The following is a 14752-nucleotide window of genomic DNA, read 5'->3' on the forward strand; positions in this document are numbered from 1 at the left end:
GCCAAAATGGATCTTTTTCCTGCCTGCTGCACTGAGCTCTTGTCAGTTTCACAGTTGTGCCTGCCATTTTGTGTGTTACAGCAGATTCTGTGAAGATTCCCCACGGAGATTTCTTCTGCTTGCAGCTCATCCACGCGTGATTTTGCTGTAAAAACTAGATTAATAAAGTTTGTTTGCTTTGTGCTGCAGCACACATGTCATTTTTCCCTTTTTTGTTTTGAGGAGGCTGTCGGGGAAGCTACAATGACACAATTAGAGAAGCTGCAGTATGTGCATATTTGTGTCATCGTAGCTTCGCAGACAGCCTCCTCAAAACAAAAAAGGGAAAACAACAAGTTCACAGGATCGCTAGGCAAAACAAACTTCATTCATCTACTTTTTGCAACAAAATTGCACTTGGATGAGCTGCAAGCAAAGGAAATCTCCATGGGGTATCTTCACGGAGAATCTGCTGCAGGACACAAAATGGCAGGCTTAAGCGGTGGAAACGAATGTAAGAGGTTTGACTGAGAGAAATGAAGTGTTTCCTGCCTGCTTGTGTTCACTCAGCAGGCAGAAAATGTGTGAAGTTCTTCCCCAAAAAGCTTTTTATAATGTCCTAAAGACTTTATATTTATGCTGTGTGGAATCTACCACAGACAAGATAAAATGCGTTATAAGGCTACTGAAATAACCCCTTTCCCAAACATACCTCCTTAAAACACATTTAAAACAGTTGGCACTATAAAAACACATACATGTTTGTACCAGGGGGATGATCTTATGGTTAACTCACACTCCCCCCATCCTGCCCCAGCTAATTCTTCGTTTCGATGCTCAATTTTGTTAAATTTTCTTTCCTATTAGGAAAGCTGTCATTTCTGTGTAGGAAGGAATGGAGAGTCATCTTGGTGTAGTTAGGGTGTTGGCCTTTTCCTCATGCACAGCTTACTACAGATTTTCCCAGTGGTCAGACCCTGTGTCTTGGAAACATTTTCTGTGAAATCATCCCACAAGTCTCTTTTCCCCCTGTCCTTTTGTGTGTCCCCCATTGCTGCAGTTACATTTGTTCCAGATGCTACTGCTGAAAATGTATTATTTCTGATGGTATTGGGATATTATCCATGACACAGAAGAACAGCCCCCTCCTTTTATTTTTACAGGTGCCCTACATTTTGAAGCAACAATTAAAAATGTATCCACTTCCGTTTCTACTATTGAGAAATACCAACTCAAGATGGAAGCCAAAACAACTCCTGGAGCAGGTGCCATTATCTGATGGAACAGAAACATGTAGCCCCCCCCCCCCCCACACACACAAAGAACCACATTTTCCAGCCAAATTTGATCTGTAGTAACACACAATTGTTACTGCAGCAGTCCCTGATTTCAACAATTACTCCTAGTACTCATTTCAGTCACCCCAGAATCTCCACTTTCTATCACTGGTGCAGTCTCTCCCTGTTGGAAAATCACTCTGTGCAAGTTTTATGTAAAATTAAAAAGCTGATCCAGCCAATTGAAAAGCTCCTTTGTATCTGTGCCTGAACCTTAACATCACAAGTTCTATTTGAAATGGACCAAGGTGATCCAATCAACCCAGCTTCTTTGTATCTCTGCCTGAGTGTTACATCCCTAGTTTGATATGACAATGAGAAAACATAGTTAAAAACCCATTTGAAAATGGGGGAGGAGAAAATAGCTGAAGAAGTTGGGTGGCTACAAGGGGACGTAGACAGGGACCCGGTGCTTGGGGTGGGGGGAATGGAGAAATAAAGACTGTTTCAATATCTCACGCTGAAAGGAAGCTAGTTTGGAAATGGGTAGAGAAAAAATTGTGGTTTTAAATCCTTGGCAAGGTAATGGAGGAAAAATTAGGGGAAAACATCTCCAGAACCAAACTGTGGAAAAACATGTGGAATTTGAAGGGAAAATGTAGTATTTGGTGGCAAGTTATGTTGTGAATGACTCATGCAGAAAAGGGCTCAGATTTGGGAGATCAAATTCAGATCTCTGTTCTGTGATGCAGCTCACTTGGGATCTTGGGCCACTTGGCCTGAACTCAGCTGAACTTGTTTCTCAGGGTTGCTGTGGTAAAATGGAGGAGGAGCTACTGATGTACGCACCCTGAGCTGTTTCCAGGAAGAATGGGATAATCTGTATCAAATAAAATAAAGGGGAGGCTCAGCAGTATCTTTCCAGTCTGTCTTTAGATGAAAGTGGTGGGTAATTGGTGGGTAACTCCGGGTAATTGTTGCCAGCGCCTTCTGACACTCATCTGGTTGGCAGCCTGAAGCAGGCTGGCAAAATTGGGAGAGCAGCGGTCATCACATGATGACATCCTTTCTGGTGTGTCACAAGAACCTTTTGGCATCGCTTCGGGGCAATACCGTAGTACAGGGGTCTGCAACCTGCAGCTCTCCAGATGTTCATGGACTACAATTCCCATCAGCCATGTTGACAGGGGCTAATGGGAATTGTAGTCCATGAACATCTGGAGAGCCGCAGGTTGCAGACCCCTGTCCTAGTAGTTGCCCAGAATTTTGGGGTGTGGGCTAGAGCATTAGTTGTCTTCTATGCTGGCCCATCTGGGTTGAACCGGAAGTGAGGTCATTGCACAATGCAGTAAATACCTGCCTCCCCCATCTCCAGCTTGACAACCGTAGTAGTGGCACATCTATACCATGTTCATTCCTTAAAATTAATGGTTCAAGAACCGCCTTGGCTGTTTCCTTTTAGTCTTAAATCTCATGTGTCTATCAGACCAAACTCATTAAATGGAAAACTGAAAATATTACATCCTTCAAGTGATATATGCCAGCATTCAAAATAGCTGTGAGAACAAGCATCTGTGCTCAGAACAGTGTTATTTATTTTGACCGTAATAATTCCTCCCACTTCTGCTACACTTACTGAGAACAAATAGTGGTGGTACCGTAAAACCAACAGCTAAAACTGCTAGCAATTTGCACAGGTTCCCTGCCTTTTATGCTTGGAAGCATATAAAGTGGATCCCTCATAGGAAGTATATTTGGATATGTGAGTGTTTCTGGTCCTGCCCTGTTCTGCAAGTAAGAAATCCTGAAGAGAAATAAACGAGAAAAAATAGAGCGAAAATGAAAAGATCTTTACAGCATTTGTGTTTGGTGTATGATCTCAGCACTCATCTAAAACTGAAAGGTAATCAGCCCAGAGGCATTAAATGAGGTATTTTATTTATTTATTATTTTATTTATTTATGGGTTTTATATACCGCCCAACCCCCGAAGTAAAGCACATTATACCTATAGTTTCTGTCCCATAGTTTATTTTCCCAGGACATGGCTCCCACAAGTACAACTACTTCCGTTGTATCAAAAGAGCTATACCGGTTGACTTTCTCACACCTTCAATTGTCTCTGCTAGTGATCTCCCAAGTAGTAAAATGATTTTGAACCCTTTGCTGCCTCTCCTTCTTGTAAATAGCTAACTTAATCTTCACTTAACATTTTCTGTTGTGAGTAAATGTTTTGTGCAGGGAGTAGGAAATCAGTGTTGGTGAATCCCATCTTCTTGTGAAATGGATGCAAGCTCTTTGCATAAAGTGTTGCAATAAATATATTCTGAATGACAGCATACCACCAGGTATAAAGGCACGGCGCTATTGCAGCCTGGGGAAGGGGCAGCATGTGGCGAGGCTGCTCCTCCCCCTGGTCTCGCGACTGCATTTCGCCACAGGACCTTGCCGGGGCCAGTGCGCATGAGTAGAAGATCTGGGGTGCTGATGTCAGGGGATTCCCTGACATCAGCAGGGGTGGAGCTGCCTAGGGGCCTATTTAAGGCCATGCCCGGCACCTGCCTAGTCAAGTCTCCCTGCATTTGCCGACTTACTCTGAATCAGTATGTTTAATAAAAGGCTATGGCCAATGTGTTTTTTTACCATACAAATTGTGTAGTTGTCTTCTTCGTCTAGTTAATTCAATGGACTGCCAGTTCCTTCACTCGGGCAGCAATATCAGTGCACAGTAGCAGTTACAATTATGTACATGGCGCTTGTTGTTGGACGTGGTTCTCATAAAGTTTCACACAAATGTTTTTAAATGGAGGTTGTAGCGACGTCTTTCACAGGTTGTGATGGTGGGCAGGGTTGTGGAGCACCGAGTCCATTAAACTAAATTTGTACCAGGAAAAAAACACACCAGAAAATGATTGTATTGTGGCAGGGCAACCTCTGATGCTTATTTCTGGCTTTACTCCGCGAGGAAAGGCTGAAATCACTTTGGGCTGCCAGCCAGGCTCGTCAGCTGCAGTTTTTATAGTGCTTCAGTAACGCTGGGGCAGAGCGAGCTGCTACCAGACTGCAGAGCTAGTAATAATAGCACTTGGATTAAAACTGTGTGGTGCTCATAAATGAAATATTAAAGATGCTTGGGCAAGCATAGTTTTTTAAGCTGGGACGTATTTGCATTTTTATTCCATGCATGATTTCATTGGAGCCCTCGTAATGTCTGGGAGAGTAAGGGGAATAGCAAATTAAATAGCTTGGATTACAAGCATTATCTACAGCTCTAATCGTACAGATGCCTTTATTTATTTAATTTTAGGAGCAGTGAAACTCTGCCTGGTGCTGCATTGGAGATCTGTGTACAGGTCACGTGTGTGGATTTAATTCACCCCTGTGAGCTTTGAGCCACCTGTTGAAACCACACTTTTCTTGGGTGTGCGTTTTCCCCCTTGGAAAGCAGAATATCGCATATGAACCTAGCAAAATGAAGCAGATTACTTACAGTAGCTGTGAGTGATCACATAGGCTCCCAAATCCCCTTTCAGCTTCTCCATTGGCTTTTAAAATCCTATTACACGATTGCGTTTGCAGGTGGAGCATACAGGAGGATAAAAAGCTGTACAGGCTCATTGCTATCCCTGTCTTCCATTGTGAAATCCAAACTGCCTCCTTCTTTTTTTGTGTGTGACTGCTTCCTTTGGGATAAATGTAGCAAGTCTTAAAAAAATACACAACCAAAATCAGGCGGTCTCAGATTCTGAGAATATTTGCTGTTCAGGAACAGAGCCTGAGAAATAAGGCAGGAAACAGCTCAGAAAGTGCCACAGAAGGTTATATAAAACATGGGATGTGGGAGTTTGAGAGCATGAGCTAAGACAGTAGAGCAGTAGAGCCTTGGGTTCAAGTTCTGCAAGCCGAGTGTAGATTCCACTGGGTCATGGATAGGAGGCTGGAACATAGGCAGGTAACAAATACTGCTGGCCCTAATCCTCCTGAATATTTAGGGTCAGATGAGAGAGAGCCTCTCTCGACTCCCTACTTTATAGCTTCATGACCTGCTAGCCTCCCTTCCATGTCAGCATTTTGTAACAGAAGGAGGATGCTAAACTGCCTGCCATACTTTCTTCAACTGGTACGGTGCCTGCATTTTCCCTCCTGGTTAGCTTTCTGTCATGTCTATTCTAGGTTCTATTCTGTTTTGGCCTCAGTCATACAACTGTAGCTTTAGTTCCTCTAGAAACAGTGTACGTGCCTAACTCCTTTGCTCAGACCATCTAAAGCTTGCTAGAATGACTACTAAGTGCACCCAACAACTCATATATACCACCCTCCCCAACAGTTACAGCATGATTCCATCTGCCTCGTATCTATAATACACAATATCAAGTAAGATGAATAAGTGATTTCAAAGCTTGCCTCTCAGATTGAAATGGTAAAGCTGGTCATAGTCAGGGGTGGGTGGGGGGTGGGGCGGGAAGGGGAAAGACATGCCAAGTAAAACCCCTGTGTCCAGAACCAGAAGAAATGGAAATAAATAAAATGCCATTTTCTATTTCACAACTTCTGGAAGATGGCAAATTGCTTGGAAAATGTGGCATTGCCAGATTGCAATCAGAAGAACAAACTAGCATTCACTCTGCATTGATCTATTTTTCAGTGACCATTTTATTTAAACATCTGTCAGGGTGGGGTGGTTGTTACCTGTATGGCATGAAGTGCAGGGATGAGAATTTGCTAACCTTTAATTGGAGTAGGAATTGTATGTAATGTGATTCTGGAAGTTGCTGGATAACTTCCAGTTACTGAAGGTTGCTGGGTAATGTCTTAGCTCTCAAGAGAAATTAATCCATCTGTATCTGACGAAGGGAGCTTTGCCTCTTGAAAGCTTATACCCTGAAAATCTTGTTGGTCTAGATTTGAATCTAGGCAATCCGTCTCTGTCAACCTGTGTTGTCAGCTACCTCCGTGATTGCAGAAGGAAGTTGCTTTCTTCCTTTCCTGCACCTCCCGGGTGGGATGACCTTTCATGAGTAAACTTTGCTAATATAGAAAGGCTTGGGAAAATATACTGGGTAAAAAAAATCCTTTTTTAAAAAAACCCCTCAAAAACTTACAACTTCAACTTGCATGCATACTTTTCATGCATTGGTTTTCTTCATTCTTTCTTAGGTGGATTCCGCATGGATCAAAAACAGCAGTGTGAAAACGGTGTAAAAGGGTTTACACCGTTTTCACACCGCTGTTTTTGGCCCATACGGAATCTGCTTTAGTGAGACTCGAGACTGCTTTAGTGAGACTCGAGGCAGATATTGCTAATGTGACTGATTGTCTGATAAGGAGTTTAGTGTGTGTATGTCTGAGTGATGGGGAGAAGGTGGTTGTGAATATCAAGGACTCTCAGGCTAATGATGCACCTGGTGTTGGCCACGCTGCAGGGGCAAATGCCCATTGCAGCAAGATTTCGTCTACAGACATATTTCCCCTAGCCCCACTTTCACTTTCCATTCTCTCCACAGCAAGTGATACCACTTCTAGAGCCACTTTAATTTTCTTTGCTACAAGAGCGGGACAGATTTGCCAGTGAGCACAGCTTTGCCCCAGACATCTTCCCTACCTAGCTTCACTCTTCCCACTCCTTCCCACTGCCATCCATGTCTTTCCCTCCCCCCCCCCACCCCACCATGTTGCTGGCTCCTTCCTTCTACTTGTCCTGCATGCATCTTTCGATAGCCATCAAATGGAAGTCAAAGAAAAGAAGCTGAACCACATGGGGTTAGCCAAAACACACTGACCTTTACATTCTCATATGGATCTCTTAATATACTAATAGTGCTTGGTCCCACCATACACCCAATGTTCTCGTGCACTCAGCCTGCACCCACCCCATTTTCCAGGAATGGTGTGAATCCACGTACTATAAGTGTGACAAGGAGGGTGGCAGGAAGCGGATGTGGAGGTTGTACGATGCTCATTTACATTCATGGGACAAGTTGGTGTTTCTCTGGGTAGTACAAGCAGGGCGTCTTTTTGCTCACCCCACCTTCCCCACATTACTTCCACCCTCTCCAATGATCGGGATAGATTTTTAAAACTTTATTTCAACTTGAGGCATGTACCATATTATATCTATAGAAATAATGATAGATCTTTTTGCTGTTTTGGAACAAAGGGTTGGAAGGTATAATTTTAAAATTATAGAATCTCTCTAAATGATATTAATGTTATAATGTTAAGATCCAGTGTATTAGAATGTATGTAACTTATGGGTAGCTGTATGTCTTTTCTTTTTTCTCTTTTTCTTGTTCTACATCTCCTTTTCATATTTGTGAATTATATTTGAGAAAATTAATAAAAATATTGTTAAAAAAGAAATAATGATAGCTCTAATACAGAAATATTGAAATACTAAGAAATATCAAAATAAGAAGCCTCTTTCTCCTCCCTTGGTAGCAGTGGGAAGTGTGTGTGTGTGTATTTGTGTGTATGGAAGGTGAGGTGGGGGGAGAGAATATCAGTTTTACAACATGGAAGGTGAGGGGGAGAGAGAATATCAGTTTTTCAGCACATGTGGTCCGGGGAATTGCTTTGCCTCTTTCTTTGGGGAAGGATTATTTTTGGAAAGGGGCTACTATATTGATATAGCTGCAATAACAGCAATATCGATTCAACAGTAATTCAAATTACAAAGCCAGCAATCTTGCAACTGTGTGCCTTTAAGAGTGAGTTGATGGCCAGAGTTAAGAGAAGTGAGAATATGAAAGGCCTGGAAGAGTTCAGCAGGCAAGCTGCACAGTTCTTAGTGGAGTATCTCCTTGCGTGTAAACAGAGAAATGTGAGGAGACACCCCACCCCGGCACAGCAAAGATCCCCAAGGTAAGCGTTCCATGAATAATGGACCTAAAAGTGGATTTAAAACAGCAGTTATCTGAACAGGAGGGAACAGTAGTTGCATTTGACTGGGAGAGACCTGAATTCGAATCCCAGGCCAGCTGTTTGTTTGCTGGATTGCTCTGAGAGTAAATTAAATGTTGGACACTTACCACTTGGGGTTCCTTGAAATAAGTCCTTTCATGTGCATTTTAAAAAGCGGCTAAAATATTAGTTATGGGTGCTGTAGCGTCTCCATTGTGTTTCCTGTTCACTTTAGTTTGGCTACATATGTCCATCAGCCTGATTGCCTCGTATGGTTCTTGTGAGAATGATTGGAAGGAGAAAGTGGTGTGAAATATCTGCAGTCATAAGTGTATATATATAGTGGACCAATCTGTCAGTTCCTATAATGATGAAACTGTAAGAACTGAAAAGCATGGCATACCAATCTTATCAGAACTCTGTAATCAAACAGTTAAGTTTTTTTCAGAGATCCAACTTCCAAGGTTTCAGACTGGACGTTTCACTCAGTTCTTTGTTCTTTACTGAAATAGAAACCATTTCTTTTTTTTGTCCAGACAATATCTGTGGCAAACAGCTCTGGAAATGCACTGCATCCTCAGAGGTGCTTTCCGAAAACATAGGCAGGTGTTCATATTGCCTGGTGCATGTTCTGGCAATTTATTCAGCAGGTATCTTCCCTGGATTCTGTCCTGATCTTCCCTGTGAGTAGGTGAAGATGAACAAGTTTGTCTGTATAAATAAGGTATTTATGAAAACTTAACGTTTTGATTAACAACATTCAATTTATTGACTTCTTTTTCCAATTACTAAGGAAAGGTAGTTTAAAATCATTGTATACCTGAATCTAAATTGTGATGAACTGATCACATTTCTAATAGCTGTGTGTTTCCCGCCCACCCTTCCTGTACAGATCAAAATTTTGTACAGCGGCACCAAATTGGCAGAAAAATGCAAAAAGGTTAAAAATAAAGGAGGGGGCTAAAATAGTCTAAAACTGTAGCAGCAGTTTCTGCACATGCACATGCATTATGTGCCTGTAACCAGGAGAAATCTGGGAGACATTTTAAATTGTTGCAGGAACCCAAAATGGCAGCCATCACTAGAAGGAGGGAAATAGTGGTATTGGAGGGGAAAACAAGAGTGGAAAATGAAAGAAGAATTAACTGGAAACCTTGGGCAGCGGGTGGGGAATAGAACAAAATGCGGGTGGGCTGGGAAAAATGGGAGTTGGAAAGCCTAGTGAGGAAAATTGGAGCTGGAGACAGCGGGTGTGATGAGGTGTGAGTGGATGGGATGACAGGCAGGAAGACTGGGTTTGGGGGAGGGAGAGTAGGAGCAAAATGACCTTGGGAAAAACAGGAGTGGAACAAGAGAGCTGAGGGATGGAGGAGATTCCCTTCATTCATGAATCATCACTGATGGTCTTCTTGTGCTCGTTGTTTTTAACTACACAGGCAGCAATAACTGTATTTTTGAAGCTTTAACAACTTAACAATAAATGTTTTTTCTTGTGAAAGTTGCCTCACCAACAGCAGAACAGTTGACTTTTACAAAAGCCAACCCTAAACTTAAGGTTAACCTTTCACAGGGAAGCATCTTCACCTTCAAGAATGAAGGGCAATTGCCTTCATTAACAATGCATCTCTCCCCCCTGTATTGTTCAGTAATCCTGCCTGTGGTGTTTGAATGGAGTAGTTTGTGCAAAGCTTATTCATTTATCCTTTTTGTAAAGAAATTTACTGTGTCTGTAAAAGCTGTGGAGGGATTCTGAATCACAAATGTGTTGACCAACCGGGCGGCTTTCCTATTTCCCACTGCATTCAAGAATAGAAAACATGTGTTTTATTGCTGTCTTCGTTTCCTTTTCTCTTTGGTATGTTCTTGCTTTACTGTCTCAAACAGATGAATAACTTCCCAAAACCATGGGCTAATGGGAAAAGCATAGAGATCCAGTATGGGAAATTTCACCTAAGGATGTGTGGGATTGTAATATGTCTCATAGAAAACTCTGTACGAGAGAAAAGCCCCATCAGTGGTTGTCACTGTCTTGGGGGTACAGTTTCTGCATTTATTTTGAATATGCATGAAAACTAAAAGTGTGATGCTTCAGAATGCACATGTGTTTGAAAATGAATGTGACAGTCGACTTCATGATTCAGTTGGATGGTTCACACTGGAGTATTTGTATACAAAATGAATTCGTAGCTCTGGTAACCATTCATCACTTAATTAAGTGATGATTGTCGTGTGAAACCAGTGATATTTGAAACCTGTGATATATTGAAACCACTTTTTCAATGGAGGTCGTTCATTCTTTCAGTTGTGAGGGGAGAGGTGCATGAAACACATGTACCTCTATGAGTTAGTCTCCAGTTGTTTTCACTAGTGACTTTTTCTTTTATTCTCCTCTGATGAAAACAAGGATAGAAATTAATTTCCAGATGCTTTTAGTACTCAGCCCTAGAATCATTAGAGTCCACCTAACAGTGAGCAGCGTAACCACTGATAATTGCACCAGCCTCAAATACAACTTGTCCTTCACCTTTTGTTACATTCAGACCTCAGATGTGAATGGCCTTGTATAACTGTTCTCTCTCTTCTCCCCCTTCCTTTTTTCCCTATCCCTTCCCTTCCCCCTGACAAAATGCTAGAGCTCCAAGCGAGAGTGGAAGCCTCTTGAGGATCGCAGCTGCACAGATATCCCATGGCTGCTACTATTCATTCTCTTTTGTATTGGAATGGTAAGTAAAAGGGCATCTGCTTACAGTAAAAGGGCATCTTCTTACGTATTTCAGTTCCCCACCACAGGATCAGAAGACTTTTTGGCAGGGGCGTAGCTTGTTGAAACGGTGTCCAGGGCAATCCCTGGGCATCACACCTCCCTCTCCCACAGCTGACCTGCCCCATTGGGGAGTACAGCTGAGTGCTTGGGCTAGCTGGGCTCATGTGCCTAATCTATGCCCGGTCTCCATGTGAAGGTTGGGAGCATGGCCAGCTGGGCTCGCCCGCCCCCATCTTACATGGAAGTCAAGTGTGATGCTAGCCACAGCCTGATCACCACATGGAGATCAGAGCAGTGAGGGTGTGGCCCCCTCCTGAGCTCCACATGGAGTTTGGGACCCATGTGCAGATGGTGGGGGAAGAGAGTGGCAATGTGCCTCCCAGGAAGTGGCGCCCAGGACTCTAGCCCCCTTGTGCACTATGCCAGTGCTCTTTGGCTACTCGCGAGGAGATTAATTTTAAGATACAGCTTTGATTATGCTAAAAAACAGTGACAGAATACTAGTTATACTGATTAAAGAGCATTTGTGAGACAATCAGCATGTCTCTTGGAGGTGGTAAGAATTGTTGTGAGGTTCCCCTTCTGTAAACGTACTTCTTTATGCAGAATGTGACCCACTCAATTGAAGCACTGCTTTAAAACATACTTGCATGCTTCTCTATCCTTTCAACCTTTCATGGTTTATTTTTCCCGAAATGTCATTCCTTAAGAGCTCTAGGCAGAATTCATGTTAAAATATCAGTTCAAACATAAAAACTAGCTCACCAGCTAGTACTGTTGAAGTAAAACACCCTTCTCCTGTCATACCAGAGTTAGCATTTGAATATTAAATCCTGAGGTGAGGTGGGGTGATGGTGGGATTTGTTGAGGTCTTAAACCATGACAAAAGAAGCTGCACAAGGGTGTTGTCAGGGTGAACCTTTTCCATTATTGTGGTGATGCCACTCAAAGGACTGTGTTCTGAGCACTCATATGCTTTAATATCCTTGGCACGTGGAGAAGATTCTCTCCCGCTGCAACTAGGGAATAGGGAGGTATTTGTGGAAGGAATTACTCCCAAGGGATTTAGGTATCCTCTGATGGCTGGGTGCTCAACAATAAATAGCTCTCATAAAATGGCATCACTACCAGCAAGGCTGATTCCTTCTGCCCAGCTGGACTTTGCTGGAGGACCTTGGGTAGTTTGGAGGCTGCTAAAGCCACACTCAACTCTTAAATACTGGATCAGGCTCAGGTAGATCCATTCAGGTGCTATCCTCCTCATTGGTGTCATGCTGATTGGATGGTGGCAGCATGACACGGGCTTTGGACACGGGCTTTAAGATGATCAGCAACACTTTGAATTGGACTTGGAAATTTAGCAAGAGTCAGTGTGATAGGATCCCCTTGTTTTGTCCCCAGTGAAGGGCTAATGGATGTTTTCTGCATTAGGTGTGTTCTGCTGAACCTCCTTCTCGGTATTACAGTAATCCCACTTGGAAGTCATCAGGACAGTGGCTGGTTCATAGCTGAGAAGATGGTGCAGCCAGCATAATGAGTGGGATTGATAAAATGCACTCCTGGCCACTGTTGCCATCTGTTTATGGCATCTCAGGCCAAGGCTATCTTGAATAAAGCTCTCTTTATTTGTATGCTTCAGAGGCAGACTTGAGACATCCCATCTTTTATGTAAGTAATACACACACATTCACAATACCCGGAATGCTACAGGCTTCGTTTTGGGTAGGCTGTTTTCTTTATCAAATGACAAACATCAAACACATCTCAAAGAGAGGGTGAAATTGGAACAGAGGCATTTCTGTTTTGTACACCTCATAGACATTTTGGCAGGCCATTGTTAGAAAGAACTGTGTTCTTAATACAGTTTGCCATTGAAAGCTTTCATTCTCTTCTCCTTTCTTCCCAGGGTCTTATTTGTGGCTTTTCAATAGCTACTGGAGCAGCTGCAAGATTGACTTCAGGATATGACAGTTACGGAAATATCTGCGGACACAAGAATGTAAAAATAGAGGGAATCGACAACAGTGGTTTAGACCTGACAGAAAAGAAGTGAGTATCTGATCTCAATATTATTGTTTTGTTTCAATAGCTTGGGAAATAGAATCCGCTCTCATTCGGCTGTGGATCACACTGACTTGGTTAATAATAATAATAATAATTGATTTCTTTGTGCAAGTTCAAGTTCTGCATGTTTTTCAGGGAGTCATTGTCATTAATGGCTGCTTCACCTGAATACCAGTAACAATGTAATGTTTAACCAATTTGCATCCCCGTGAACAGTGTACTTGTAAGTACAAAGTTGGAATCTCTTCATTGCTGTTTTAAAAAGATTTTTTGCCTGTCTTTTCATTTTGGTTGACCGTCAATATGGCCCATAAAATTAATGCAAGTAACCCAGCACTGTGCTTGCGTTCACCATCAGCCACACTCACCTACACACATGGTAGACAGCTGCTAGTTTATTGTCTAGTCTCCTGCTGTTTCTGCTCTGGGTGTCAGTTTGTACTTTGAGCTGTAATAACCACAGGGCAGTCCCCTCCTCTGCTCATAGAGAGTACTGAGGCTACAGTCACCAGTTTCTGCCTCTGTAGATGCAGGGCTTCCCTTGTGCTGTGGTCACAGAACTCCACTACTCTCTTCTTGGTGATAAGGAGTAGCCAAAGTTATTGGGGGGCCGATGTTGTTATCACATTGTCTTACCAGAGCCTTTGTTGCTATCCTCAGATGCTGTTGTTCTTTCAGGCTGGGGTGATCGTGGGGTAAAAACTCACCCGAAACAGTCACTCTGTAGAGGTTATGGATCTTTTCCTGTTTTTGGCTAGAAGTTGATTATCTTCAGAAGTAGGCTGAGTGCTTTCATCTCTGGGGCTGCTCATTCTTGAAAAAATTATGCCATTTTTATTTAGGAAGATGCCTTGAAGCATATTTATCCCTGCTAGTACAGGTTACTATTTTGTATTATGGCTCCACTACTCACAAGAATCCTGAGAATTGTCTGTGAAGGTACTGAGAATTTGCAGGATGTCATACTACTACAGTTCCCTGTGGATAGGGAAGGACTATTAAACCAGTTTGTGTCTGTGATGCAGCTGTGCCCTGAATAATATCACAGTAGTTAGTAGGGTTGTGTGTGATTGCAGGCTGCAACCTGTACATCTCCAATATATTTGTTTTAAGAGTAAATGGAATCCTGGGGAGTGATATTTAAATACTAGCAGTAAAGCCCTCTGTAGAGTAAGAAATACAGCAGGCCTAGATAGGACCGGGGATGAGGGCAGGGTGGGCTTGCTGGGGCAGGGAGGGGGGATTTTTGAAGCCCCAGAGCAGTGGCAGCAAGGCAAAGGGGACAGGCATTATATATTCCAAATGCAGATATAAATCTATATTGAGCATTACTCATCCAGCTATCAAGAGCATAAGAAAATCCTTGCTGGATCAGGGGAACTATTGTTGAAGGTAGCTAACCCACAGCAGCCACACAGATCCTACAGTGGGGGGCAGCATGCAAGAGAGGGTGAGGGGAGTGAGTGAGGGGTGGCATGCAAGGGAGGGGGAGGGAGGGAGGGGTGGCATGCAGGGGAGGGAGGGGCCCCGACATCTGGTCATGGCTCACCCACCCAAGGAGAAGGAGGAGGAAGGGTGGCATGGAGGGAGGGAGGGGTGGCATGCAAGGGGAGGGGAATGGGAGGGAGGGAGGGGTGGCATGCAGGTGAGGGAGGGGGCAGGGATGGACTGTCCTGCTCCCTTATTAGTGGAGGGTTCGTCATCTGACATTTCATCCCTTAGCACTTTATTGTTGGTAAGAGCACAAAGCTATTTTCTTTGCCAGTATG

General features: G+C 43.1%; 1 protein-coding gene across 1 annotated transcript in view; it reads left to right on the forward strand.

The window, feature by feature from the left end:
• The window catches only part of SLC44A1 (solute carrier family 44 member 1), a 98985-nt gene that overhangs the window by 16999 nt on the left and 67234 nt on the right, over nucleotides 1–14752 (forward strand). The window contains 2 exon segments of the mRNA XM_048503700.1: nucleotides 10789–10878; nucleotides 12826–12968. Of these exon segments, the coding sequence (XP_048359657.1) occupies nucleotides 10789–10878; nucleotides 12826–12968 (233 nt within the window).

Source organism: Sphaerodactylus townsendi, linkage group LG07 (assembly GCF_021028975.2).
Source record: "Sphaerodactylus townsendi isolate TG3544 linkage group LG07, MPM_Stown_v2.3, whole genome shotgun sequence".
Lineage (NCBI taxonomy): Eukaryota > Metazoa > Chordata > Lepidosauria > Squamata > Sphaerodactylidae > Sphaerodactylus > Sphaerodactylus townsendi.